General features: G+C 46.6%; 3 protein-coding genes and 1 pseudogene across 4 annotated transcripts; all 4 read left to right on the top strand.

The window, feature by feature from the left end:
* LOC133886249 (DExH-box ATP-dependent RNA helicase DExH10-like) overlaps positions 1–26,640 on the top strand; it is an 88,930-nt pseudogene that overhangs the window by 55,917 nt on the left and 6,373 nt on the right.
* Positions 3,286–5,667, top strand: LOC133887099 (uncharacterized). Its single transcript, XM_062327016.1, has 2 exons — positions 3,286–4,593; positions 4,934–5,667. Exon 1 carries the CDS (start codon positions 3,446–3,448, stop codon positions 4,568–4,570), a length of 1,125 nt encoding a protein of 374 aa, XP_062183000.1. The 5' UTR covers positions 3,286–3,445; the 3' UTR covers positions 4,571–4,593; positions 4,934–5,667.
* On the top strand, positions 21,424–22,492 carry LOC133887506 (uncharacterized). 2 transcript variants are annotated; one of them, XM_062327487.1, is made up of 2 exons: positions 21,424–22,074; positions 22,108–22,492. In XM_062327487.1, the coding sequence occupies exons 1-2, from the start codon at positions 21,844–21,846 to the stop codon at positions 22,165–22,167; spliced, it is 291 nt and encodes a 96-aa protein (XP_062183471.1). In that variant the 5' UTR covers positions 21,424–21,843; the 3' UTR covers positions 22,168–22,492. The 2 variants fall into 2 exon arrangements, with proteins under 2 accessions (XP_062183471.1, XP_062183470.1); XM_062327486.1 differs by having other exon boundaries at positions 21,439–22,492.
* On the top strand, positions 25,005–26,540 carry LOC133886066 (uncharacterized). The gene is made up of 3 exons (XM_062325798.1): positions 25,005–25,171; positions 26,244–26,376; positions 26,490–26,540. The coding sequence occupies exons 1-3, from the start codon at positions 25,005–25,007 to the stop codon at positions 26,538–26,540; spliced, it is 351 nt and encodes a 116-aa protein (XP_062181782.1).

The following is a 26,640-nucleotide window of genomic DNA, read 5'->3' as shown; positions in this document are numbered from 1 at the left end:
AGGTTGACGCCGAACTAGTTCTGAACATGAGCGAAGCACCTGGAGCAGCAAGGCAAGCATCTAAGCATATTGAACCCCTTTGATGTGAATTGAATGAGGTCTAAAATTGATAAGCTGTGCTTATGTATGTTTGCATGTTTAACGAGTCGATGTTGGGCTTAATCGGGTAGAACCTATGTTGAATTGCATATCCCCTACCTTGAGTTGATGTTAATTCTCATTCTTGTCACTTGAGTATGTTGTTGATGTCTAATTACAAGTCTATTCGATATGCTTAGCAATGCCTAGGTCATCGGTAGAAGTCGAGCGACTGTGCTACCGTTGTTCACGAGCTTAGGGTTTTATTATTATTACAAATACAATGTTGATATCAAGATGGTTGATATGTGAGAATAAGACAAGATATGGGCGGTGCTAGGGGTATCTTCTGCACCGGAGGAGTTCCTCGGTGTAGTTCGGGAGAGGAGCTCGGATGCCGTAGACCGCTTGCATCGTTTAAGCACCGTCCATCGGTGTTGTTGGCTTTATCACTTTTCCGTACTCACCACATGTCGCATATGGGAACGATAAGACTAGTACCGTAAGTTGCCGCATTCATTTGACTCCGTGGTCGAGGTGTGAGCGAGAATGCTGTTAGGGGTGCCTGAGATTGTGCTGGTAAGTCGTCATACGCACGGGATCTAGGTGGCCTCCACATTAACTCGACCGGGGCACAAAAGTTCGAGGTGGGTACGTGAACGGTTGATACGTGAATCATCACTCGCGACTGACAGGTCGTGTGGGCGGTGGTCTCGTGTCGTGTGGGTCCAGGAGTACTCCCCTACAGGGTGTAAAATCAATTCAAATTGTCGTGCTCTCGGTTATCGAGCAAGCTTCTGTCCATCTGTATCGGTTGTAGAGTCACGAGTTGTGGATGGTGGTTTGGGTATGTTGGGGTTGGTTGAGATGGTCCTCTTTACAGTTATGTTTACTATGGTTCCAATACATACTTGTTCATGTGGGGTTTGCAGGTTGCTACTGTAGTTTGGTTAAGTTTAGTTGCTAACACATATGTGTCTAGGTTGCTTACCGCATATGTTGTACTTAACCTTGTGACTTATTCCTTGCTAATGGCTCAATGTATAGTCCTTGGAGTCGAGCTATTTATATATGCTCTATATGAATTAAATCTTGCGAGTACCTTCGTACTCACGCTGCTCTTTCAGATTTGCAGGCGAGGATGGTTTAGCTTTCAGCTACTTCACGTCCGCCGATACCAGCAGCGGGCAAGAGTAGCGTCGTCTTCTCGTGTGGCGAGGTTATGGGTGAAGCCTAAGGGCATATGGCTTCACCTAGTTCTTGTTGTTGTTAGGTTTTAATCTTCCGCTGCGTAGTTGTTGTTATCTTTTGTTGTAAATTGATGTAATTGGTTGCATAACTAAAGACTTGTAATATAACTTTAATTACTCGCTCTTTATTAAGCTATGTTGTGATGTGTTATGTTGGAAAGGCATGTGTTCCGATCTTAGGCACAAAATACGTGCCGGGACTACTGGAGCGGTATTCTGGTTAATCGTTGAAGTCATAATTATGTAAATGATCGACTTAATAATTAATTAGAATACCGTTTGGACGGTTCCTCACATTTTTGTTTCAGATTTTGTTGATCAAATTATGCAGGTACCTTTATCACAGGCTGATGGTTAAGATTTGTTGATTTGGAAGCCAAATAGAAGAGGTGTTTGGACAGCTCAAAGTGCTTACAAGTTTCTTCATCAAGAAAATATTGAGAAAATGGTAGGTAAGCTGAATAGATCTAGTCAAGTCAACTATATTATCAATCTAAATTGGAAGAATAAGAAAATTCTTCCAAGGGTTCAAATATTCATATGGAGACTCATGACCAAAAATATTGCAAGTGCTCAACAAGTTCACAGAAGAATCAAAGATATCTCTCCTTATTGCACTCATTATTTGCAGACAGAAAATGAGGAACACATCTTTTTTCATTGCCCCTATGCCAGAGCGGTTTGGTTTGCTTCACCTTTTGCTATAAAGACAGATAACCTCTCTGGTTCTTGCCCGGTTATGATTTCTTATGTTTTTTCTTGCCTTCAAGACTCAAAAGACTTTGATCTAATCTGTTATATCCTCTGGTTCATATGGAAGGCAAGAAACTCTCATAGATTTCAGAAGAAAAAAAAAGATGTTACTGTACACTCTACTATTTTCCAGGCTAAAGCCGCTCAAATGGCACAATATGAAGCTTTTGAGGTTGAGCAATTTTCAGATGGGCATAGTTTGCAACCTTCAAAAGTAGACCAGCTGGGTCTACAATTTTCGTCAAGCTCTTGTGTCTGTTGCAGGTCATATGCCTCTTTTATTGCAGGGGAAGATGCAGGGTTTGGAGTCTTCATCACTCAGCAGGGAGTCTGTTCTCCATGGGCTTTGCTCAAGCTAAAACAGAAAGAGCAGAGTCCCCATTAATGGTTGAGGCACTAAGTCTTGCTCTTGGATTCTAGGTTGTTGATAAACTGCAGCTTAAAGAATGTGATTTCTTGATGGACTACAAGAGCTTAATTCTATTTAGGATTGAAGAATTAGGCAAATAATCAAAGAGATTGTTGACAATAGATCTTCCATCGATATGAAGTTCCTGCACATTTCTAGGAATGACAAATATATTTCCTAGGAATGACAATTATATTACTGATGCTTTAGCTAGGAGTGCTATACATGTTAGAACTAGCAATCAAGTTGTTTTATGTTATAATATCAACCATTTGAATGGTTGTCCTTTAACAAGTGCACTTTGTACATGGTCTTCTTGGGCTAAATTTTGTAAAATTTCTTGTGTTTGAATGAAGTGTCCTTAAGGTGTGTTTCTTTAAAAAAACATATCAAAATTGCTAAGAACCTGATCATATGGAGAACTTATTAGTGTGTCCAAGACTAGAAGGTGACACTACTACATAATACCTCATCTTTATCCATGTATCACTACCGATTTATTTAAAACTGACAATAATAATACATAACTTCCGATTCACAGAAAAAACCCGATAATGATAGTCCTCTCTTAGGCATGAACCGGCAGGTTCTTGGAAAAAACAACGCGGTTCCTTATGACAGGTTCTTTCGAGAATTGGGAGTGAACCAACCCGGTTCCTCCTAAAATATCTAGGATTAATTGCTCACATAGCATGGTGCTGTAGCACTTTGCTAAAATAGCACGTGCTGTATCTATGACATATGGGACCAGCGGTGTGGTACGTGAGCTATTCCCCCAAATATATAAATCCCGATCAGACGGATCCCCTCTCTCTCGCGTCCGTCCTACTCTGCCCTTCTCTTCCCCTCCCGCGCCGGATCCATGGCGAGGAGCTCCTAAAACCCGGTTCCTCTCTCTCTATCTCTCTCTCGTTCGTCCTACTCTGCCCTTCTCTTCCCCTCCCGCGCCGGATCCATGGCGGGGAGCTCCTCCACGGCCGGGATCCATGGAGACGGCGCTGAAGGGGTCCTGATCTGTGGAGACGGCGTCGGAGGGGGCCGGATCCCTGGAGGCATCGTCAAGCCCATGCGCGACCACTCCAGAAGCTCCCACGCCCACCCCACCGTCAAGATCCAAGACGAGAGCCACGCCAAGGTGATGGAAAACCCTAAGGTCGCCGTCGCCAAATCCAGGAGCTCCTCCCCCGCTACCGCCGGCCAAGTCAAGGGCAGCGGTAGCAACGTCCGGGATGAGGTCGTGGAGGGTAAGATCCAAATGACAGACGATGGGGTCGCCATCGCCTCTGAGAGATCCCCGGATGACCTCAAGGACAACCGTGTCCGCGAGCCGTTTGACCCGGAGAGGGCCAATCGCAACGCCCTCCTCCTCCTCTCCGTGTTGCTCGTGGTGGCCATGCCGGTCGTGGCGTGGCGTTCACTCGGCCAGCCGCTGCTCCTTGTTTGGCGGCTCTCCCTCCTGGTATGCTTCTGCTTTTCCATCTGGACCCGCTTGCTTGATGTCAACATGCGCGCGCGGACCGTGTTCTTCTGCTCCTCCTTTGGCTTCGTGCTGGCCCTATACGCCGACGCCGCGAAGGACCCCAGGATCGGGATGCTCATCGCGTATCTCAACTCTCACATCGCCGTGGGCATGATGGGCTACGCACTCGCCGAGCGCCGGCAGCGTGACGGCACCGAGGTGTCCGCCGCCGCCGTCCCCATCCTGTCCGACGAGCAGGCGGAGAGACTGCTCCACCTCCAGATGCTCGGTGGCGCCTACCACGTTCTGCTCACGCTGGGGGTCGCGGCTTACGTGGCGTGGGTGCTGTGCCACATGGCCGACTACCCTACAGAGCAACTCGTGATGCACGTCTTCTTCCCACTCTCCGGCTTGCTCCTGTTCTGGATTCCCTTCGTGGCCTCGATGTTGCTGCAGGGTGCACTCATGGCGGAGACAGAGCACATATTACTGATCATATACCTGTTTTTCACCGTTTTGCTCTTCGCATTGACCTCTGTGACGCTTGGGGACATCTGGGCGATGATAATCGCCTGGCTTGCTACTCTCGGCCTCTCTGGGTTCTTTGGTTACTGTCTGTGAATATATGCTTCATTCAAGCTGAGGTACGCACCAAGGTGTGGCTTGCCATTTCTGTTTAATTGCACTAGTTTGTCTGGTCTTGCATACATAGTAGTCATAGGGGTTTTATGGTTTGCCAAAATTAAATAACAACGCCGTGCAAACCAAGTGATAGTTTCATGTAGTCATGTACACCCTGCATTAGTGATAGTTGTATCTTATGACCGCTCAAACTGTTCTTTCAAGTAACCTGGTTAGTAAATTAAGATGAATCCTGTAGATCCTTCATCTTAGGTTGCTCCAAATTTAGAATTGCTTGTTGCCTTTTCTGTCACAAACCACAACTTATATATGATTTTGGTCTGCTCTTCTTGCTATCCACAGGGTGAAGCTAGAGCAGCTGCCAGTGAAACCGGATGACAGCAAGGAGTCGACCCAGAAGCTAGAGGAGCTGCCAGTGAAGCCGGATGAAAGCAAGGAGTCGCACCAGAAGCTAGAGGAGCTGCCAGTGAAGCAGGTTGAAAGCCAAGAGGAGTTGGCCCGAAGATTGCTGCTGGAGAAAAACGATCACGGCACCGAGATTTCGCCCCCGGCATCGACGCCATCATCAGCTACAGCTTCACCTCCCACAAACAAGGGTGGACTGCCGCAGGAGTCCGATTGAAAGACGAAGATTGCAGAAGCTGTGCCACTGGCCAGCAGGGCCGTCTCTATGAATTTGAGGACCTGGTGCGAAATACAAAATGAGGCTCTAAAATTGAAAAATTTATATAACTAAAACATACTTTTACTTAATTATATAACTTCAATACATATTATTTCTTACAATATTTAGGAATATATCAAATATTAATGGTAAAAGAGTAAAGTAGTACTCGGGCAATAAACTGATCTCATGTTCTACTAAAAAGCATCATTCTTTTAGTATTTCTTGAAATGAAATCTTCAATTATATCTTCATACTTAATTTTCTCCAAAATATCATTTTCAAGTGTTATTGTCGTCAATCCATTAAGTCTTTCTTTGGTTATAATAGAACGTAAGTAGGATTTTAACAACTTGAGTTTAGAAAAGCTTCTTTCCACAGATGCAACAGTTACGGGAATGGTTAACAAATTTTTGTATGCAATAATGGCATTAGGGAAACAGCATAGATGTTTCAAATACTTCAGAATATCAAGAGGGCCTATAGATTCCTTAATAAGATCCTAGATGAACTTTAACTCCACATACAATTCTTTTCCATCAATATCTGAATGTTCTCTACTCTTAAGTGTAGTCTTAAGATTAACAGAAGAAGAAAATAAATTCTTATCATTCAAGGAGCGTAGCTTATCTGAATTAAATAAGAAACCAAAAGTATTTTTTACCCCTGATATTGTTCAAATAGCCTAGTAAGTGAGGTTATAGCTTGATCAACAACAGCTATAAAATAATTGACCCTAAATAACTCATGTGCAGATTGTGAAGCAATAGATGCATCATCAGTGCTCTCATCGAATTGTCGTTTTCTTTTGATTTTACGCTTGGTGCAGAATTCTGAAGCAATATCCATCTCAAGTGTAATTTTTTTTTGCAGCTTCTAATGCATTTAAAAAGCAGGTTTCTCTATATTTATTGAAAAAGGAAATCAGCCTCTGTACTTTCTCAATTGCAATATCAATAAGCATATCCTTTGCTTGTAATTGCTTGCTGACCAAATTAATAGCAGATAATATTTCATACCAGATGATTATTGCCACTAAAAATTCAAAGCCACCGAGTTCATTATCCGCCAAGGATTTAGCTTCACTACTTATCAATGGATCATTGTCACTTTCAGCCACTTGTAGTAAAGTCTCCCTTATTTCCTGAATCTGAAACCTTATAGCCTTAACACTATCAACACGATTCTCCCAACGAGTAGATGACAATGACTTGAGAGTCAATCCTGTTATGTTATCTTTAAGAATTTTCCATTTCTTAGTAGAATTAGCAAATATTGCATAGATACGTTGTATAACTTCAAAAAATCTTTTGCTTTACCACAAGACTTTGCCATATCACATAGTGTTAAATTCAGACTATGACAACCACAAACTGAATAAAAAGCTCTAGGATTTATATCCAATAGTTTCTTTTGTACCCCTTGATATTTTCCTTTCATATTTGACCCATTATCATATCCCTGTCCTCTCACATTGTCTACATCAATGTCAAGATTCTTCAATTCATTTTGTAAAACATCAAACAATCCTTGCTCAGTTGTATCATTTACATCTAAAAAATCTAAAAAGGATTCTTCAATGCAAACAGAATCTGAAGATGCATCAACATACCTTATAATCAAAGACATCTGTTCTTGGTGGCTTGCATCAGGAGTACAATCAAGGATAACTGAGAAGTACTTTACTTCATTTACCTTTCCAATGATTTTAGACCTGATTGTAGCAGCAATCAAATTTATTAACTCATTCTGGATGCCAGGACCAAGATAATGAATATGAATTTCATCATTCGTGATGCGTTGAACATGCTGTTGGATAACTGGATCAAATTCAGCTAACATTTGAACCAATCCTAAGAAATTACCATTGTTGTCTTGGTACAACCTGCTATTAGTGCCACGAAATGCTAGATTATGTTCTGCAAAAAAATTTACAATCAAGATAATTCTAAACAAAACTTTCCTCCAATGGTCCCTTTCTTTTTGAAGTTCTCGCTGAGCAACTTTATCAATTGTTTGAATCTTTTGCAACCTGAGACGCAAGTCATACCAAGTAGCCATATTCATAACATGTTCTGCACTAGTTTCATGCTCTTTAAGTCTAGTGCCAAGATGATGCCAGTCATTGAAACCCTCATTTCCTAGCTGACCTTTCCCATACCCCTTTCTCAATAATTTGCAACAAAAACAAAATACTCTGTCAAGCTCTTTGATGTATACAAGCCATTCTCTATCACACTTTTCTCCATTTGAGAGAACTCTAGTGTATGATACTGCAGAAAACCTTCTAAAGAATTTGTCTTTAGGACGTTTCTCAATAGACAAATCTCTTTTAGGACCTTTTTGCACCAAAATATCAATCATTTTAGGATCAAGTGCATTCCAAATTCTTGGATCAAATAAATCAGGCTGAAAAGAAGTATTGATGTTATTGTTACTTTCAGTACTTGGTGATCTATCCAAGCTGGGATCAACTTCATCAGTATGTTCACTAACTTCATCGGCAATATTAGCATCATCACCTTGAACAATTTCTACAGCGTGCACCTCAACTTCTACTGCAATTTTAGCATCATCACTATGACCCTCATCAATATTATCAGCTGGAGTTTGATATTCAGAATTAAAGTGAGATTTTTTGACAACAAATCTATCAAGAGCACCCTTTTGAGTATGAGCTGCTGCTTCTAGTCTTTGTTTCTTCTTACGCTTTTCATAACCAGAATCATACTTACTATTTCTAGAAGACATGATGACGATTAAGGAAATAAACATCTTCCTATTTTATAAATCAAATAACACTAATGATTTAAATAGTACATAAATTCTAAGCTTAGAAAGATAAGAAAAAGATCAAAAGAGAAGAAGATCGAACCTGCGTGGAACGTGTCGCCCAACACTAGTTCGTCCGCCGGCGCACCGAGGTGGTCGATGCCGTTCTCGACGGCGACGGACACCACCTGCACTGAACGATCGTCATTGCACGCGTACGTAAGCTCACATCACAGTCAAGATCTAATTTTTTTTAAACATGCATTGATGCATACCAATTGCCAAGTGATCGATTGACGATTGTGTGGTGTCTAACTGCCTGTGAATTGTGATTCCTGTGAATCGATTCCCGTCAATCGTCCTGGCATGTGGCGTCGTCGAGTCGATCTGAACGGCTGAACTGAATACCTAACCTAATGATGCAATTGCCAGCGCCCAGGCCCCAGCGGCTACGACATGCGTGTGCATACTACGTCGCATACTCACGTGTCGCATTGGCCGGTCGGCGTCGGCCGTCGGGCGTCGGCACTCGGCACCCAGAACCACAAGCCCTCGACGGAGAGACGAATAGGCTAGCACCCAGCAAACACGATCGGAACAGCCCTCAACTGGGAGTCGAACAGGCCACAGGAAGCAGACGTGCACATGCACCGGATACTCTTGCTGGGCTTTTCTTTTCTCCAATGATTATTGCTTAAGTGTATACTCAATACTTAATTAAGATTTGGGGCCCCATTTATTTGGAGGCCCTGTGCAACAGCCCAGTTTGCCCCTGCTACTCGACGGGCTTGCTGGCCAGCACCAAGCGTGTGTGTGTCTGGGGGGAGATGCGATCCTCTTTAACCCGTGTTGAGTGTCGGTTAGATAAGTTAAATGACCTCATAAACTAATTACCTGCCCTATGTAGTATTGCACTTAGTTAGTAGTCACGTATTATGTTAAGGGGTTGCTGTTGGAGGATTAACTCCTGACGCAGGGATCCCGAGAGACCCCTTTTTAGAGATTCGGTCGGGGGAATGATCCTGAATAAGTTCGTCGGAGGAATGAATGAGAGTAAATGCAACGGCCGGTGGGGGGGGTGATGATCTGGTGCAAAGAGAAGTAAATGCACCGGAATTTAGACAGGTTCGGGCCGCACGGGGGCGTAATACCCTACTCCTGTATGGATGTAATAACTGTCCTGAGGAAGTCCCTCAAGAATGTTGCTGGTTACAAGAATATTTGTCTAACTAAGAGCTTGAGGCTCCTTGTTCTTGGGCAGGGACTGTGCCTTGGGTTGGTCTATGGTTCGGTTCTTGGTGCTTCTGTGTCGATGCTTGGATTGTTGGCTTGCTCGAACTCCCTATCGATCTCTGGACCTTCGGATTAGGTTGGGTTCTCTTTTTCCCTCCGTCTCCCTCCTATCTTCTGTGTGCCGACTCTTTTATGCACTCGCCGGCTGTGACATACCCCGAACGGGAAGGAGGGGGGCACAAGTTCCAAGATGCCATAACTGGGAAAGGCGTCATCATTCCTTCTGGGTGAAGTGACCGGGGGGTGAAAAACGCGGCGCACGCCTGGTCACCTGTCACCATAAACGCCCTGGCAACGGGCGCCGTAGAGAGGACCCACCGGGCAGCCTCAGAGCAACACGGCGTGCCCGCCCTGTCTTGTTCCTCTCCCACAGTAGGGTGGCAGACGGAACGCCTTGATCCTGACGATGTTATCCCGAGACACGCCGGATAATACGGGACGGGACCCGTGCAATTAATAGCCCCACGCCTCTCTGCCAAAACATGGCAGGAACTGACACTGCGGCGGGGGCAGTTGGGGATGTCAGGCCACGCACGTTCATTAAATGCGGCTTCGGACCTCTGACTGATTGACACCTCATCGGCGGGTGCCTTGGGGGTCTTTCTGGGTCGTCAGGGCACCGAGTGCTCGGGGGTACTGTTCACCTCCATGAGCACTCTCTCCCGAGAATGCCTATCCTTGTCCTCGGGGTACCGAGTGCTCGGGGGTACTATTCACCTCCCCGAGCACTCTCTCCCGAGCACTCTTGCACTAACCTTCGGGGAACCGAGTGCTCGGGGGCTGCCACGTGCAACCCTGAGCACTCTCTCCCGAGCACTCTTGCCCGGCCCTTCGGGGAACTGCGTGCTCGGGGGCTGCCACGTGCAGCCCCGAGCACTCTTACGCGGATCCTCGGGGAACGGAGCGCTCGGGAGCTACCACACGCAGTCTCGAGCACTCTCTCCCAGAACTTGGCTCTTCTGATTGTCGGGGGGCTAGGGCGCTCGGGGGTGACCGGGCACCTCCCCGAGCACTTTCTTCCCGGTACTTAAACTCCGCGGATCATTGGGGAACGGGGGGTGCCTGGGAACCACGGACTATACCTTCTCCCGGGACTTGAACTTTCCTCACCCAGCAGGAGGGACCTCGCGGGATGACGTCATGTGGCGGATGGCTGGCCTGGCCTTGGGACTCAGAGACCCCCGGTTCTTGATACACCGACAGTTGCCATGGTGACATTTGCACTGTCTGTTATATATGTTAACCCTGTGATTGTGTGTTCGAGCTTTCCTTTCCGAACTGGGTGCAAGCTTTTTCCATTAACTTGATAGTATCTGATCGATAGCGTAAACTAGCAACGGGGATCGAAAGTTTGAGAACCGCACATCATGATTTTTAGGAATATAAGAACAATTATCCTGAGCAAATGGTTATTGATAAGACCATGAAATTTGCAATAAGATTTTATCTCTAAATATAAATTTTGAGAATATTTCGAGAATATATGAGACACGTGAGCCATGGGAGCCATTTTGAATCTGAGATGTGATTGTAGCTTTGTTTATTCCAAACATGATAGTCTCCGTAATGCTTAATTGAGCACCAGATCTCATGCTTCAATGCTTAGATAGTTGACATACAACAAACCTCTTTCTCTAAATAATGGTTATACAACACGGAAACGTACAATTAGCAGAATACTATATCGACCTTTTTACCTTTACATAAGATGTGTGCAGATGCATATACAAGTGTACAAGCCAATACATGCACAGGAGGCGACGCAAGGAGCCATCACGAGTACGTCCCGATCCCTTTAGACCGAAAAGATAACGAGGATGTATTGGCCCCGAAACTCCATACTAGGGTGCTATTGGAGCTCACTTGTACCCAGGGTTCACAAATACACGGTAACCGACTTGATAATCGCGGTTACCTACCTTACCGCTACGGTTCGGTTTCAGAAACCAAACGGTTTCGAATTTAAATTCAACAAATTCAAAAATATTCCTAAAAAAACTAGAGACAAGACCTTCTATGAATTTTTTTAAAAAAAAATATCATTTACATTATATTCTATAGGGAGAAAGTTTTTTTTTTTAATGATAAAGTTGAAGCGTGCCGCTCAGTTATTAACCCACATTAAGAAAAAGCTTAACATGCAAACACATATTTTTCTTGTGTAGGGCGTATCTTAAGAGGATCTTTAAAATTAGTTTCACTTCATTTAGAGTTTTATTAATTTCTCCATGATTTTTACAAAGTTCACAAGCATAAAATGAATATGTTAGAAACAACACTGTAATAAACTTTTTCATGTCTACCATTATTTTTCCTACATAAAGCATAGTATAAGTAAACTAATAAAAGTGGTTTCACTAATTTTGGAGGTGTCATGGGTTAGTTATGAATTAATCTATTTGCAACACATTTACACAATCACGCATGTTACAATAACTAATTCATGAGTTCATGTATTTTTAAAAGATATAGGATCATGTAAAAAGACTAACAAAATTGGTTTCATGATTTTTGGATTAGCAAAGAGTAAACTATGCATTTAACTTGGTTTAGCAAATACATTTTCTCACAGAAAATATTCAACTTTTTTATGAATATAAATACTTTTATCATGTAGATAATGTTACAAGGAAACCAACAAAATGTGTTTTACTTGATTTGAAGCTCAGATGAATTAGTTATTAATTTTACAAGGTTGAGCCCTTTTTTGGTTTTTTTTGTTGAACTTCGCTGAAATTCGAGAAAACCGCTCGATAAATCGAGAAAACAGAGCGGTTACCGACAATTCAAAAAATGCGAGAAAATCTCTCGGTAACCGACCAAAACTGCTCGGTAACCAACCAAAACCGAGCGGTTACCGTTTTCGAATTCTCGCCGAATTTCAAATTTTGCCGAGTGAATTTTAAGCGAACTCTCACCGAATATTCTCCGGTTATCGCGATAACCATGGTTTGGTCGGTAACCGCCGGCGAGCGGTTTTTGTTGCTAAAACGGTATCGTTAACCTTGCTTGTACCTCGCAAACAACATCACTACATCAGGCTTGATTTTACTTTTGCATTTAGTTGTTTGGCGATACATAATTCACATGCTACTAAGAAACATTGGAACTAAGGTAACTCAATGGGAGAACTGATCTTGGTTTCTATTATCCCAATAGATAAGATATAATGTTGTCAGGTTACTCGGATGCTGGCTATCTATCTGACCCCCATAATATGATAATATCATGTCAAATGGATATGTTTCTCAGTTGCAAGCAACTATCTCGTAGAGATCTGTTAAGCAAACATTTGTCACTTCCTAGCCAAATCATTATGCGATCTTACTCCTGTACGAGACTATGAAGGCATGTGTTTGGCTAAGAAGGTTGATACATCATATCTCGGAATCCCAATTATATTTTATTAGGATAATTATGCTTGCATTGCACAGATGACGAATGTGCATGTCAAAAGTAACATGATAAAGCATATGCTGCCGAATATTTCTATCCTCTTGAGCCACAGGAAGTGAAGGAGATAGAAATAGAAAGGATCAAGTCAAGTGAGAACCTTGCAGTTCTTCTTTTTACAAAGTGATTACTTGCTCTCCTATTCGAGAAGCATATCCGAGGTACTAGGATGAGAAAGCTTGGAGACTTGCTTGCGTCAGGGGGAGACTTGAGGTCTTCATCAAACTAATTCATTCTTAGAATGAAGTCAAGTGTTGTATTCCTTTTCCTTTGATTAAGTTTTGTCCCATTAGGTTTTCTCAACATAAGGTTCATAATGAGCAATACGTGCAATTGTGAGACACATGATCTATGTACTCTTTTCTTCTTGCCCTTTTTCTCACTGGGTTTTCGGAAGAAGATACTAATGAGGCATGAGAATAACGTTGTCAAGTGCCCAATGAGTGTTGTAATATGGGGATGATTCTCCATATATGTGGACGGTTGCCTAAATGAAAAGGCAATTGCCTAAAGGAAGAAATAGTTTTAGTCCAGATCTATCTCCAAGGCAACTAGCCTCTCAAGTAAGGACCCACCCAAAGCCCCTATTTGAGTGGAGGCAAAGGGCCACAACCGTACATACAACATTGTTGATCAATAAGTTGAGAAGTGCTACACTACATATTTGTGTCTCCTGTGTACTTCTCGTTTATTGTTCTTGTTTGATTAGTGCGCTGCAACATGATTGTTACAATAGATTCCTCGTATAATGGGCCTTCACATCAAAGCTTAATGCTACTACCTCTATTCTTTTGTTACTTGTCGTTTAGGACACGATATCCAATGTATACCTTTGACATTTGTTTTTTAAGTATTTGCTATCAAAAGTTAATGAAAATGTAATAACTTAAAAGTATTTTCTATTATGAATCTACTAATATAATTTCAATGTCGATACTTTTGTATGTATTAGTGGTCAAAGGTTGTATTATGAATCTACTAACATGATTGTTACTTTTGTGTGTATTTGTGTGTTCCGGTCGTCAAAGAACATTAGATTGTTCATATTGCATAAATGGAAAAAAAAGGATCAATGTTTGTAGTAACTCAATTGTGATGATGTCTATACATAATCGCGCATAATCAGTGAACTACCAGAGTTTTAGACCAAGAATACAACACTTCCTTGCAGCCTCATGCATATCCATTGACAAACATAGCTATGTTATGAGGTGTCGTGTAGTCTTTCATTGGTATAGTATTTGCTTCAGACAGATGAATGTTGTGAGGTAAGATATTACCCAAAGAGAATATTCACACGCTTCAAAAGATTAAAGAACAAAACAAAAATGATGGAAACATTGATTGTTCTTTACTAAGCTGCAACATCTACATTTTGTGGCCACATATTGTGTGTCCATCCAACAGGGAGGTACCATCACCGACCACCCAAAAGAGGACAGTTAGTATTATGCTCCACAGGATTTGAAATGTACCAAGAGTTGAGGACAACAAGCTATGCAATATAGCAAACAGAAGCTATTTACTTGAAATCATAGTCTATGATTACCTTCCGTTGAAATTTTGGAATACTCGTAGTCACAGTTAGTTCATCCCAACACCTCTAATTATGTTCACTTCAAACCAACATGATGCAAGGTGAGGTATGGAGGGACCACTTCTTGCATATACTAAGCTGGTACCATCTGGCAACTAGAGGTCATGAGTGCAACAGCCCATGCCAAGTAGTGATCATGTGCACATCAGCCGACGTTTGGCTATGAGGGTGACATGGCTTGCTGCAAACTTCAACATCGCCAGCCAATGGTGCCTTCGAGAACTGATTTATGAGAGTAGCACGTTCCTAGAGGTGACACTGTCCTATTTTCCTTCCTGTAGAGCATGATGCACTGAAGTGATCAGGTGCTTCATCATCCATCTCCGTAAAGGATAGGCCTGGGCAAAAAAACACCGAACCGAACACCAAACACCGAACCGAACCGAAAAAAACCAAATTTTGCGATTATTTTGGTGTTCGGTTCGGTTGTTGATTTTGCACTATTCGGGGTTCGGTCTTCGGGTCGGTTTTCAGGTTGGATAAACCGAACAAACCAAAGCACCGAACAACCTCGTCCAGCCAAGCCAGCAAGCGGCCCACTCGTGCACACACTCGTGCACCCTAGCCCACTCGCGCAGCAATAAAATCCCCCATCCCAGGATCCCACAACAAACAAACCCTACCCACCACACACGGTCAGGACTCAGGCGGCGGCGGCTCCGCGCTGAGCTTCCGCGCTCGCGTCGGAGGAGGACCTGCGCCGCGCTGGCGCTCACCGCCGAGGGCCTGGTGCTGCTGGCGTTCAAGGCGGCGGTGACCGACGACCCCTACTCGGTGCTCTCGAGGTGGTCCGACGCCGACCCGTGCCGGTGGCCGGGGGTGTCCTGCGTGAATGAACGTCGTCTCCCGGAGCAGCGCTACGCGTGGTCGGCGTGGCCGTGGCGGGCAAGAACATCTCCGGGTACATCCCCTCGGAGCTGGGGTCCCTGCTCTTCCTCCGCCAGCTCAACCTCCACGGGAACCACCTCGCCGAGGCCATCCCCGCCGCGCTCTCCAACGCGTCCTCGCTCCACTCCCTGTACCTCTCCCTCCGGCCTCGCGTCCTGCTACGGCTGCGGCGCGCCGCTGCAAACAGGGGAGAAGGACCGCCGGAGGGGCGGAGGGAGCTCGCCGGAGGGCGCATCGCTTGGCAGCGCCCGGATTTGTGCTGGGACTCTAGGAGGCAGCAGGATTTAGGGTGGATTTGGATGCGATGTGGTCTGAGGAAAGAGTGAGGGAGAGAGGGAGCGAGTGCTGCGAGGGGAGGGGATAAGGCCCGAAACCGAACGGCGAACACCGAAAACCGATCGGCGAAAACCGAAACCGAAATAGTCGGTTTTCCTAATTTTGATACAAACTTCGGTTCGCATTTTCTAAAACCGAAAAAACCGAATGCCCAGCCCTAAGTAAAGGATCATCTAGTCATTTCTACACCGTGTTGCTCATGTGCATTGTGCACGATCATCCAGTCAAGTAACATATCTTTTTCCTTGGACTAAGACCGTAACGTAACAACAATAAGTTTCTGGTTCTTAGTATAATACCTTAAGTTGTAATCTGGAGAAATTGCTGAAGTATTGAAAATTAGCAAAGAGAAGCTCATTAACAAAAGTTGGCGAAACTTTCAATTAATTACTGTGATGATTCTGCCTATAGAATCATAAAACCGATGGTGGGCTCTGTTTAGCATTATAATACCATGCAATTAGAATCATCAATGAGGATATAGGATAGCATAGGTACACATTAAATCTGGCGTAATTAAAGAGTGCAAGAAAAAAAATAGACAACACCTTATAAAAATAAACACCCCCATGGTCCACGTCGCTCGCTGGTGCACCCCCCACATCAAGGTCAAGGAAACAGTTCGCGAGGAAACATCTGAATGAGAGGAAGAAACAAAACAACCTAATCATTTAGACTAATAAATTAGCGCCAAGGTGAAAGATGTGAAGCCAGGCCGATTATAACTAAGGACGTCATTTGGGTGTAGCAAGAGTTCACATCCACCTGCAATAACAAAGCAAACATTGTGATGCATGAACTGATATTCTTCTAGGTGTGACTTTCTAAATCTATGTAAGTATCCATGGGAGCTGACGGTTGAATCATGAGAGCTTGCGGGCCATCAAACAAAGCCTGAAACAAGGCTTGCATCACGTGGAAACAATGAATGAAAGAACTCGAATAGAAAATGCATATATGGCGAGAGTATTGTTGGAGCAGTGCATCAACTGATACAAATCACAATCTAAAAGAAGCATAAAACACTTTATAACTTCCAAGTTCCCAGCCCCATTGCTCCCTTTCCTCCTCTGCTCAAGATGTGGCACTCCGCTGCGTCACTGTGGTGGATATCCCCACTTGTGTCTCCCCTCCAGCTGTCACACCCGGTTTTAAAAGGAAACAACCAGATGTATTCCACATGTATGCCAGGATCAAGTTTACATACATGCAGCGACGTCATTAGTGATAACATAAACTGTGTCTTAAATAACGTAAACAATCCTTACAAAAGGACCCGTAGGTCTGAAAGAAAATACTAATAAATCTTCAATTGGCAGCGGAACACCCATCCATCCACAGGCGTTGTCCGGGGGAAACACCAGCCTAGGACATGGTCTTCAATCAACGCCTTCTTCCTTCTAGAAATCAGCGTCCTCGCCCGGGACTTCCTCGAAGACTTCACCTTCTGAGCAGCATCCGAGGGTAGGAAAAAGGCAAGCGTGAGTACATAAAGTACTCAGCAAGTGGAGGAAAAAAAATATATGACATGCAGGCTATTGACAAGGAAAGTTCAACTTGAGGATTTACTGCGACTATGCTCAGCTAAAACAGACTCAAACAACCTAGCAATCCTATTTACTAGATTTTATTTCAACAATATAAGAACATAACTCATCGGATTCCATCCGACTACCAGACTCACCAGATATCCCATATCCGGCTACCGACTCATCGGGAGTACCACCTCCCGACTACCCAAACCAACCCGTACAGTTCCCATCTAATCCTGAAGAAGTCCAAGCCGCTCTTGACCGTGAGCACGGCTGATCGATCAGTTATTTACTCTGCAGAGTTTGCACACTTTACCCACGAGTCGTGATTCCCTTTTTGCCTTACACTTCCGGGGTGTATGGCCGGGGTCTCACTACAAGGCTGTTACAAAGTATCTCCACATCTATAAGCACCCACTAAGGTTCCACCGCTAACAGGGATCCCATCCACTGCAGAGGCCCCCTCTTGTGCCACCGAACCAACCATTGGTGCGTACAGAATGCGAAGAACACTAATTACTTAGCCAGGCCGTACCCATATAGGCCTCGTGGTTGTGCTGTTTTGCCAGGTTACAGGCTCCAAGAACCGGTCCTTAGGATCCCACACAAGAACATACACAAACCCTGCTGTAAAGCTCCACCACATACTAGCCATCCAGTTGGGATCCCTAAATTCAAGTTACTACAAGATTATCAATTCTCCCAAGAACTTGTTCCATAGTTATTAATCAAAGTTCATAATGATTCTAATCCATGACTGCACTAGCATGACTACCCTTTTACAAGACCCAAAACCCCAAAAAGGCTACAAGGAATGGCCATACAAATTCTAGTAAACCCTATTCATGGGATTCAAAATTAGACAAGCATGCAACTAAGGAAAAGTAAACTATAATGATCTATGGTTAAATCAAGGTGATCAAGGACACTTGCCTTCGTAAGTTGGCTGCTCAGAATCTTCGAAAACTTGGTCTTGAAAGCTGGCACTCTGCTCTCCTCCTAAGCCGAAGAACACACCGGAAAGAAATAACAAAACAGCTAAGTACAACACACTAAACAGGAGAAACTAACTCTAAAAAGGCTAAGAACGGAAAGTACACGCTGCTACGATCTCGGGAGCGCGAAAATCACCTAAATCGGAGGTCGTATGGAAAAGTTACACTAATTCTACTCTACAGGGGCTTTTCTGAAAGTTTGCAGGGTCTAAATTGTAAAACAGATAGTTCTAGGGGCTTAAGTGCAAAGTTCAGGGACCTAAACATAATTACCCTAAAATCCAGGGGCCTAATTGCAATTATCCAGAACTATCTAAGGGCCTAAATGCAAAAACAGTGAAGCCTAGGGTCTCCTTGCAAATCTCCCTATTTTCCGAGAATGGGTGGAATTCTTTTTATACTGAAAATCCTAATTAATGCGCAATGCTGACGTCACAGGCTGACTGGGCTGCTGACTGGGCATCCACTGCTGACTGGGCTCTGCCACGTAGGACAGGGACATCCACGTGGCGCGCTGAGGTGTCTTGACTGCTGACTGGATTAAAGAGGACACGTGGCGCAATCTGGACGGCTAGCGAAGGGGTATCTTGCGATCTAATCAGGAGCGTTCAAAGGGGATCCGACGGCTGAGATTGATTGGGGGAAAAACAGACCGGCGGCGATCGGAACACGGCGGCGCCGCCTCGGATCTCGCCGGAGGATCACCGGAGACACGCTAAACTACGCTACGGGCTACCAAACTCTACGGGGAAAGGCGCAAACGGACGGGGAGCGCACGGGGAATCTCACCGAGAGTTTGTCGACGGCCGGGGAGCTTCTGGCGGTGGTCGGCGACGACAATGGCGGGCGGCGGTGCTCGGAAGTCGACGGAGATCCGGCTGCGACGGCGGAGAGGCGAATCCGACGGGCGGGGAAGCTTCCTGGGGGGCATGCAGTGCCGGAGGGGGGGTTAGTTGGCCGCGGGAAGCTTCGGGCGCTGCTAGCGACGGTGAAGGGCGGCGGCGCTTACCGGCGAGCGGAGAGAGCTCGGTCCGGCGGTGGAGAGGCGTCGGCGAGCAGCAAAACGAGTTCCTCCCGCTACTGCGAAGCTGTCGGCGAGCTTGGACGCGGCGGGGAGGACTTGGCGCGGCGAATGGCTCGGCGACGGCGGCTATGGCGCTCGGCTTCTCGGGTGTTCTTGTGCGCGTGCAGGGGAAAAGGCGGCGCTGCTGGGGTTATATAGGCGAGGCAGGCGCGGGTTGTTGCGGGGCGCAGCGCGTAGGGCGGACGGCGCGGCGAAATCGGATTCGGCGCGCGGCAGCTGCGGGTTCGGTTCGGATACGGCACGCAGGGCTGCGGGGCGCGGCGGAGACGATAGAGCTGACGGGCGGGCCCCTCTGGGCAGCGGCGCGCGGACGGGGTGGGCTGGGCTGGAAGCAGATGGCGCTGGGCTGGGCTGCGGAGAGAAAACGGGTGTCACACCAACTTAGGAGCTCAGCCTTGCCCATCAACACGGTGGAGCAGGCACATAGCAAGGGAGCCTCAGACCCAACTCCGCGCCTGCACAAGCACGGCTGTACTGCACCAGCAGCCCGGCCTCTCCTCACCATCCTCCTCGCTGTGTGCACTTCTCCGGCTCTCTACCTGTCCCTCGCGCCTTAGCGACCGCCGGGCACCACCCCAGTCTCGGTCACCTTCCTAGCCGCACCGTCCGGATCTGGTGGAGAGGGGCGTGGGGTAGGGCTGTTGGCCGTATCTGAGGAAGGGGAGATGAAGGGGCAATGAGGGCCGCGGCTAGCTTGGGAGGCGGGGAATAGCGCCGGCCGGGAGAGGCGAGGTGTCGCGGGGAGGGAGTGGCCAGGCGGGGTGGCGATGGGAGAGAAGGCGGGGCGGCAGCAGCAGCGGTTGGAGGAATGTTGCCGAGAGGGCGGGCCAGTGGTGACAACAGTAGAAATAGGAGGAAGGAGAACGACGGCACGAGGAGGACGGACGTGACGCAACGGCGACACAGATTGTGTGTGACCACGACACACCGCCGTTGGCGGGACGGCTTGTGGGCGACGGGTTGCAGCCTCCGCGTTGTGGATCCTGGCTAGCATCGAGGCAATGCGAGGTGGAGGCAGCGGGGCTGTGCGGACTAGCGAGGGTGAAGTATGGTGCGGACCGGCGTCGAGGTGGGGGGCTTCAGGCGCGAGGGAGAAGCAGGGCAAAGCAGCGGTAGATGAGGATGGTCTACACGGGACGCCGAGGTTGCTGGTGAAGCGGGACGGAGAGGAGGTAGAGGAGGATGAGCTGGCGACTGGCCGGCGCACTTGGCACAGAGGCAAGCACGACGTGGGTCTCAGGAGGGATTTTTTTTTTCACCGAGCTATACATCAAGGTACACGTAGCATCCACTAGCTGCTTCCAGAAATTTCACTGTGGTGGATGCACCAGCTAGCGAAATGGACAGCGGGAATATTTTGAGAATCTTTCCCGAGGGCAGCCGGATCACACGATCTTGGATCGGACGGAGGGAAAGGATTCAGCCGACGTGGATGCCTTAGCTGGCCAGATACCCGTGCTACTTTAATATATACTAACACATACTATTTTTGCACCACTCATATATTTTTACTTCACTCGGTAACAGCTACGAAAAATTATATTGATTACTTTATAACTCATCCACTTAATTTCAAACAACATTACCGTACACATACTGCTTAGATATTATCTCCTCTGCTCTGATCAAGTACTAAAGTCCTACGGACACACGTAGGCGCGCTGATGAGCCTAGTATCTCCTATTAGTGAGGTTTATGTTTCTTCAGAAATCATACTCATGTAAAACGTGTGATCAGCCTTGCACGCTTAATCCAAGTCGGATCAGCGTAGAAAGCATGTGATCAACCTACTACGATCAATCCAAGCCGTCCAAACCACGGGTCAAAGGATTCCTAATTCCTACCCTCCCTCATTTTCTTTTTTTCATTTGTTTTGATTTCCAAGTCTCAATTTGTGTCCGTGTCTCAATTTGTGTGCTCTAATCTGAAGAGTTCCTAGAAAAAAATCTAACGAGTTTAAGAAAATAGTGAGCACCGTTGTCCTCTCTGCATAAGGGAGCGGGAGTCGAGTTTAGGCCATCTGATTTGGAGAGAATAGAGTTTTAGGCAACGGCCCAAAATTGACCTCGTCCGAAAGTTTAGAACACCCTAGCAGGATGTTGAGAGGAAACAAAAGCTTACTCTCTGAGAATCAGACAGCCTAAATACCTTGCTAGGAACAGAGGGGGGAAATCCTACTAGGCAAGGCCGGAATCTTCACGTTTAGGCCGTCTCATTCGGAGATAATAGACTATTGTTTCCTCTCGACATCCTCTTAAGGTGTTTTGTACTTTTGTATTTGAAGCATCATCTTCCTTTATTAATATAATTGACAGCTCTTATATTAATTCATTTAAAAAAATAGTGAACTCCGATATCAGAAAAGAAAAACAAAATCATTAGAAAGCGACACGTAAATAAGAAAGGGAAAATATCAGAGGGGGGAGATCATAAACAAGAGGCAGAGGACTCTTTACATCAAAGTAAATTAGAAAAAAAAAAGGCTTCCTTTTAAAGCAGAGCAGCCGGGAAAGAGACGGTCTACTTGTCCGGACGGCAACCTGCCCGCCGCAAGGCCGCAACTCAGTCTCCGTGGCGCCCTCGCCGGCTCCCCCCAAGAGCCGTCGTGCTAGCCCGGCCGGAGCCTTCCGCTAGATGCATGGGGTCTGCCTGCCGCGCAGCGCCGTCGTGGCGGTCGGCGTGCCTGTCGCTGTGCCTCCTCCCGGTCGTCCTGCCGCTGGTGCTCCTCTGGCTGCCGCTGCTCTGCGTCGCCGTCGCCGTCCTCCGCTTCCTCCGTCACCGGAGGATGACGATGGTGGTGGAGAGGGGGAGGTGCTGCCTCGGTGGCCGAGAGCGATCGACGCTGGAGACGGAGGGTGAGGGGCACCGGTCGACGCTGGAGACGGAGGGTGAGGGGTACCGGGCGGCGCTGCTGCACAAGTACCTGGAGGACCAGATGGAGCTGGTGAGGGCGGTGCCATGAATCGGCGGCCGAGCCTCCAAGAAAGCCATCGGCAGAGACAACGTAGGGCAAGAAACGGAGTTACTGATTGGGCACGAGAAACAGAGCTTAGTTAAGCTTAGAGGTCATCGGATCAAGGTTAATTTGAGGTCTTTTGCCTTGTCGTGCCATTCTGTTTTCTTGGGGGAATTTGTTTCTTCTTTTCTTGATTCTCTTGTTGTGTAGCTTTGGATGTGGACAGTGTTTGTGTGTGTGAGATCATCTCATCTCCTGATAACTGATCAGGTCATCGGGTGTTTCAGGCAGATGAATGAATGGATTCAACTGTAACTTCACTGAAACGCGAGATCCTCCTGTCTCTCATGTGCCATTGAAGCCTAACATATCATGTAGCAGCAGTATGATCTCTTGATCCAAATTAGCAGTATGATCAGCCAACCAATTGTGCCTCTAAAGGTTTGTAGTTCTTCACGACTATTTCCCAAGTAGTGCGCCTATTTTAATGAAGGTACGATTGTTTTTAACGGCGTTTCCCACGGCGCGATCTTCATTAGAGAGCTAAGGGGTGCAGGACGGAGGCTCGAACCCCATCGGCTCGGCTCCATCCGAAACGTTGTCACCGAGCTCCACGAAGGTATGATATCGATCGTAGTATGAAGATTACATCGACTATTGAGACCAACCGTCCGAACGTTTCGTTTCAATCGATTGAAAATACCACCCAAGCACATTCGATTAGTCATGGTCGTTTCTCCTCCATCTGTCTCTCACCTTGCCTTCGTTCCCAACGCCCATGGGGCGCAAAGTAGAACTCGCACCTGCCCCCATCAGGCGCAGAATTCACGGGGATGCGAACCCATAAGGATGCCATCACTATCCAACCGTACTAATCTACTTCTTAACAAACATGTCTTGTACCAACAAACATGTCTTGTGTACACTATTGTAGCTAGCATTGCCTGTTCTCTTCTCTGCTTTTCAATCACCGTTACCGCCGTCACGGTGATCAAAATCACTGGAGTCTGCGAAGGTGAAATAGTCGCCGCCGCCGCCGTCACCGTGGCCCAGGTTGAGGTAGTTGTTGATGTCCTCGTTGAGGTGCTCGTTGCTGTTGTCGACGTAGTAGCCGTCGCCCTTCCCGGCGTAGTTGAGTAAATCAGTGTAGTAGCCGGGCGTCTCTCCCATGACAACGCCATTGTCACCGCCTTGGTGGACAACCTTAGACTGCGCGCCGCCGCTTGTTCCTGCGCCATCGCTCGACGCGACGGCATTTCCGGCGGCATGGCCATCGATGAGGTAGTTGCTCGGGGGGGCCTGCTGCTCTTGGCACGGAACAACCTGTTGGGCGGCGGCGGCATTGTTCTGCTGCTCCTGGCGCTCCTTCTTGGCCGCGTCGGTGATCCTGACGCGCGAGAGCACGGCGCCGGGGAGCAGCCACGGCGGCTTGGTGATATGGTACTCGTGCATGACCCACCCGGTGCTCCCCTCCTGCCCATGGCGATAGTACGTCAGGTTGTACCTTTTGAACTTGAGGTGGATCTCGGCGCCACCGGCCCCGCCGCGCACGAGGAAGAGGTCCTGCTCTTCGCCCTTCTGCCCGCGCCATTTGCCGCCGACGCCGTATTCCCCGTTGGGGATGGTGCGGTTCGTGAACCCCGCTTCCTTGCCCGGGGGGCAAGCGGGGCCGAAGAAGAAGGCGTGGTCGCTGTCGGCGTGGCCGTGGCGACGCATGAGCTCCCAGGGCGGGCAGCTGCAGGTGTCGTCGTCGATGACGGCGTGTGCGTGTGGGTTGGGGCAGTTGACGGCGCGTGGGAGGAGGTAGTGGGCCACGATGTCGGCGTCGGTGGGGTTGAACTTGAACGCCGGCGGCAACGAGGCGTCGAAGCCGAACCGCCGTGCATCCATTGCTCTGCTCACCGTCAAAACCTTCCCTTTCTTGGGTTCTTGATCGGATCGAGTTCGAACCAATCTTTCTCTCCTTTCTTGGTTTCTTGGCCGGGTCGAATAGCTTCCAAAGAGCTCTGAATCGATGCGATCCCCAACGCTTTCTGATTTATGTAGGCAGACCAGGAGACGGAGGAAGCCGCGACGAATTCGGATTTTCGTCTCCGATTCGGAGCAGCAGAGATCACCCGGCTTCAAAGTTAGATTTTTTAATATTTTTTAAATCAAAGAATTACAAATATATATGTTCATTTTGAAAAATTACTCATCTAGCCTCACACCCCTCCACAGAATTTTTGGAGAGATATATAACAGCAACCTGTACATGAAGGAATTCTTTCATCATGATTATTTTGATAATGTTTCATATTTTGAGAGAATTGAAATACAATATTTTTTATTTCTAAACTTCTCATCCGTTCGACCAAATCTAGATCTGCAATTTTTTAAAATAAACATATATTTGTATTTTTTAAAAAAATATTAAAATAAAACTATAAATACTAATTATATTTTTCAGCTGCCAGATGTGTATAGTCATCCGCGTGATTAGAGAAAGTTGAAACATCCACGTGCGTTATGTGCGGGTCATGGGGTGCATTCACATCTGTACTACTTAAAAGATATGTAAAGCGTCGTCGTTCCGCTCACGGTTACGTTCCGCTCCCGGATTTCCTGCACCCACGATTCGCCGCTGCAAACTAATCCCCGCTTTCCGTTCTTCCGTCCCTCTTCACCGCGCTGCCCTGCCTCCCCTCTGCGCCACCTCATCGCGGAGGCGCCGGGTCACGGCCACCGCGTCCACGTCGTTCGTCGGCTTCTAGCTCACGCTCTGGGCCATTGGATCTGAGAGTATTGTGCGCGTCGCCGGCGTGGTGTGGAAGGGGAGGGAAGGGAAAAGGAGGTGGTGGGGGATGGCAGCGGCGACGCTCCGGTGGGTGCTGCAGCGACCCCGGGACGTGCCGCGGGCGGCGCGGTTCTACGCGGAGGGGCACGACTTCAGCGTCAACGTGTGCACGCTCCGCTGGGCCGAGCTCCCGTCAGGGCCACTCAAGCTCACGCTCGTGCACACCAACGACAAGTGCGGCTGTTGATACTGCCTTCTCCTTGTCGTGTTCTCTGGTTCGTAGGCCTTCGAGTGGTTGTAGGGGATGCGTATTGAGAGGGGTTTGACGGAATGAGGCGGAGGGGGTTCGGCTGCTTGCTGCCGCGGTGGTGCTCCGTGCTGTGAGGTTCATGTGTTTGATGAAATGCGTGTGTGGTGCACTTGTCAGACTCTGAAAACACATTGGTGATGGCATGCCTGACTGCACATTGCTAGATGTTCTGGATAGTACGTTCCTACCGAAATATAGCCAACTTTGGATTCAGTCGTGAAAATCTGGGCTCCAGGAACAGAAAGAACTTAGTCCTGAAATTTTTCCTGTGCATATGAAATGGGTGATGAAAAATCCTTCCTTTTCCAATTTCCTTATTTGCCATGAGCACCTAGCACAGCTTAGATGAGTAGCTGTGCAGGTAAGATGGAGTCACGACTAAGTAATTGTTCTCTTGCACGCTTTACAGCTTACTGGTGGCCTGATGGGCTTCAGGCTTTTGAGCAAAAGGTTCTTTTTTTGATGTGCCTGGTTGGACTTACCATAGGTCGTGTGCCCGACACCAATACATGTCAAACATGCATCGCGGCCATAGCAATGCTCCAACGTATGGTACGGCCGAATGAGTGTTGGATCTGCGAGGTTGCAGATTGCTCATTATTCTTGAGAAAACAATGACCAAGATAAGGGATAACCCTAGATTTAATATTGCATGAAAAATACACTTCATATGTTTTCATGATGCTTCTTGCAAGCTTAGATCAAGAACAGCTGTGGTACTCGGTGTATGAAAATATTTCATCAACTATTGGATTAATTTGTCCTCCTTAGCTTTTGTCACTTGTCAGTTCTTCTCATGGACTCTGAAGATCATCATTATATGAATATAAGATAGTGAAACATCATGTTCGTGTGGAGTATGGGGATAGTTGTATGTTAAGAAAGATATATAAATTTCCAGTTGCAAAATGTATGTTCGTGAGGCATTTTAGCATGTTTTTGCAATGGGCCAACGCATGGAATTGTAAATGTTGTCTATTTCATACATATTTACAGTAATCTTGCATCGCAGAGAGTCTATTCTTCAATGCTGTCCTTCACTATACCAGATATCAACAGTACAGTTTCGAAATTAATGGCGCTGGGAGCTGTGTTGGATGGGTCAATCAAATACGAGATCCATGGAAAAGTATTGTGTCTATATGCACATAATTTCCATACATGATTGTATTCACGAGTCTTTCGGAAACAATTTTATGACATTATTATATTTCTCTAGAATTCCTATTTCTTTCATTGCAGGTTGCAGCCTTACGATGCATCGACATGCTAGGTCTTTACAAGCCAGCTTGAAGAACTCATGGTACAAGAAATGAAAAGCTCCTTTAATTGCTCAGAAATGACTGGTGCATGCTTATACTTCCGGATAAAATAACTTTTAACATAAGTCAAC

The sequence above is a fragment of the Phragmites australis genome, chromosome 12 (assembly GCF_958298935.1).
Source record: "Phragmites australis chromosome 12, lpPhrAust1.1, whole genome shotgun sequence".
NCBI classification, from domain to species: domain Eukaryota; kingdom Viridiplantae; phylum Streptophyta; class Magnoliopsida; order Poales; family Poaceae; genus Phragmites; species Phragmites australis.
The sequence above is the reverse complement of the archived record's forward strand: the minus strand, read 5'-3'. Positions and strand labels throughout refer to the sequence as shown.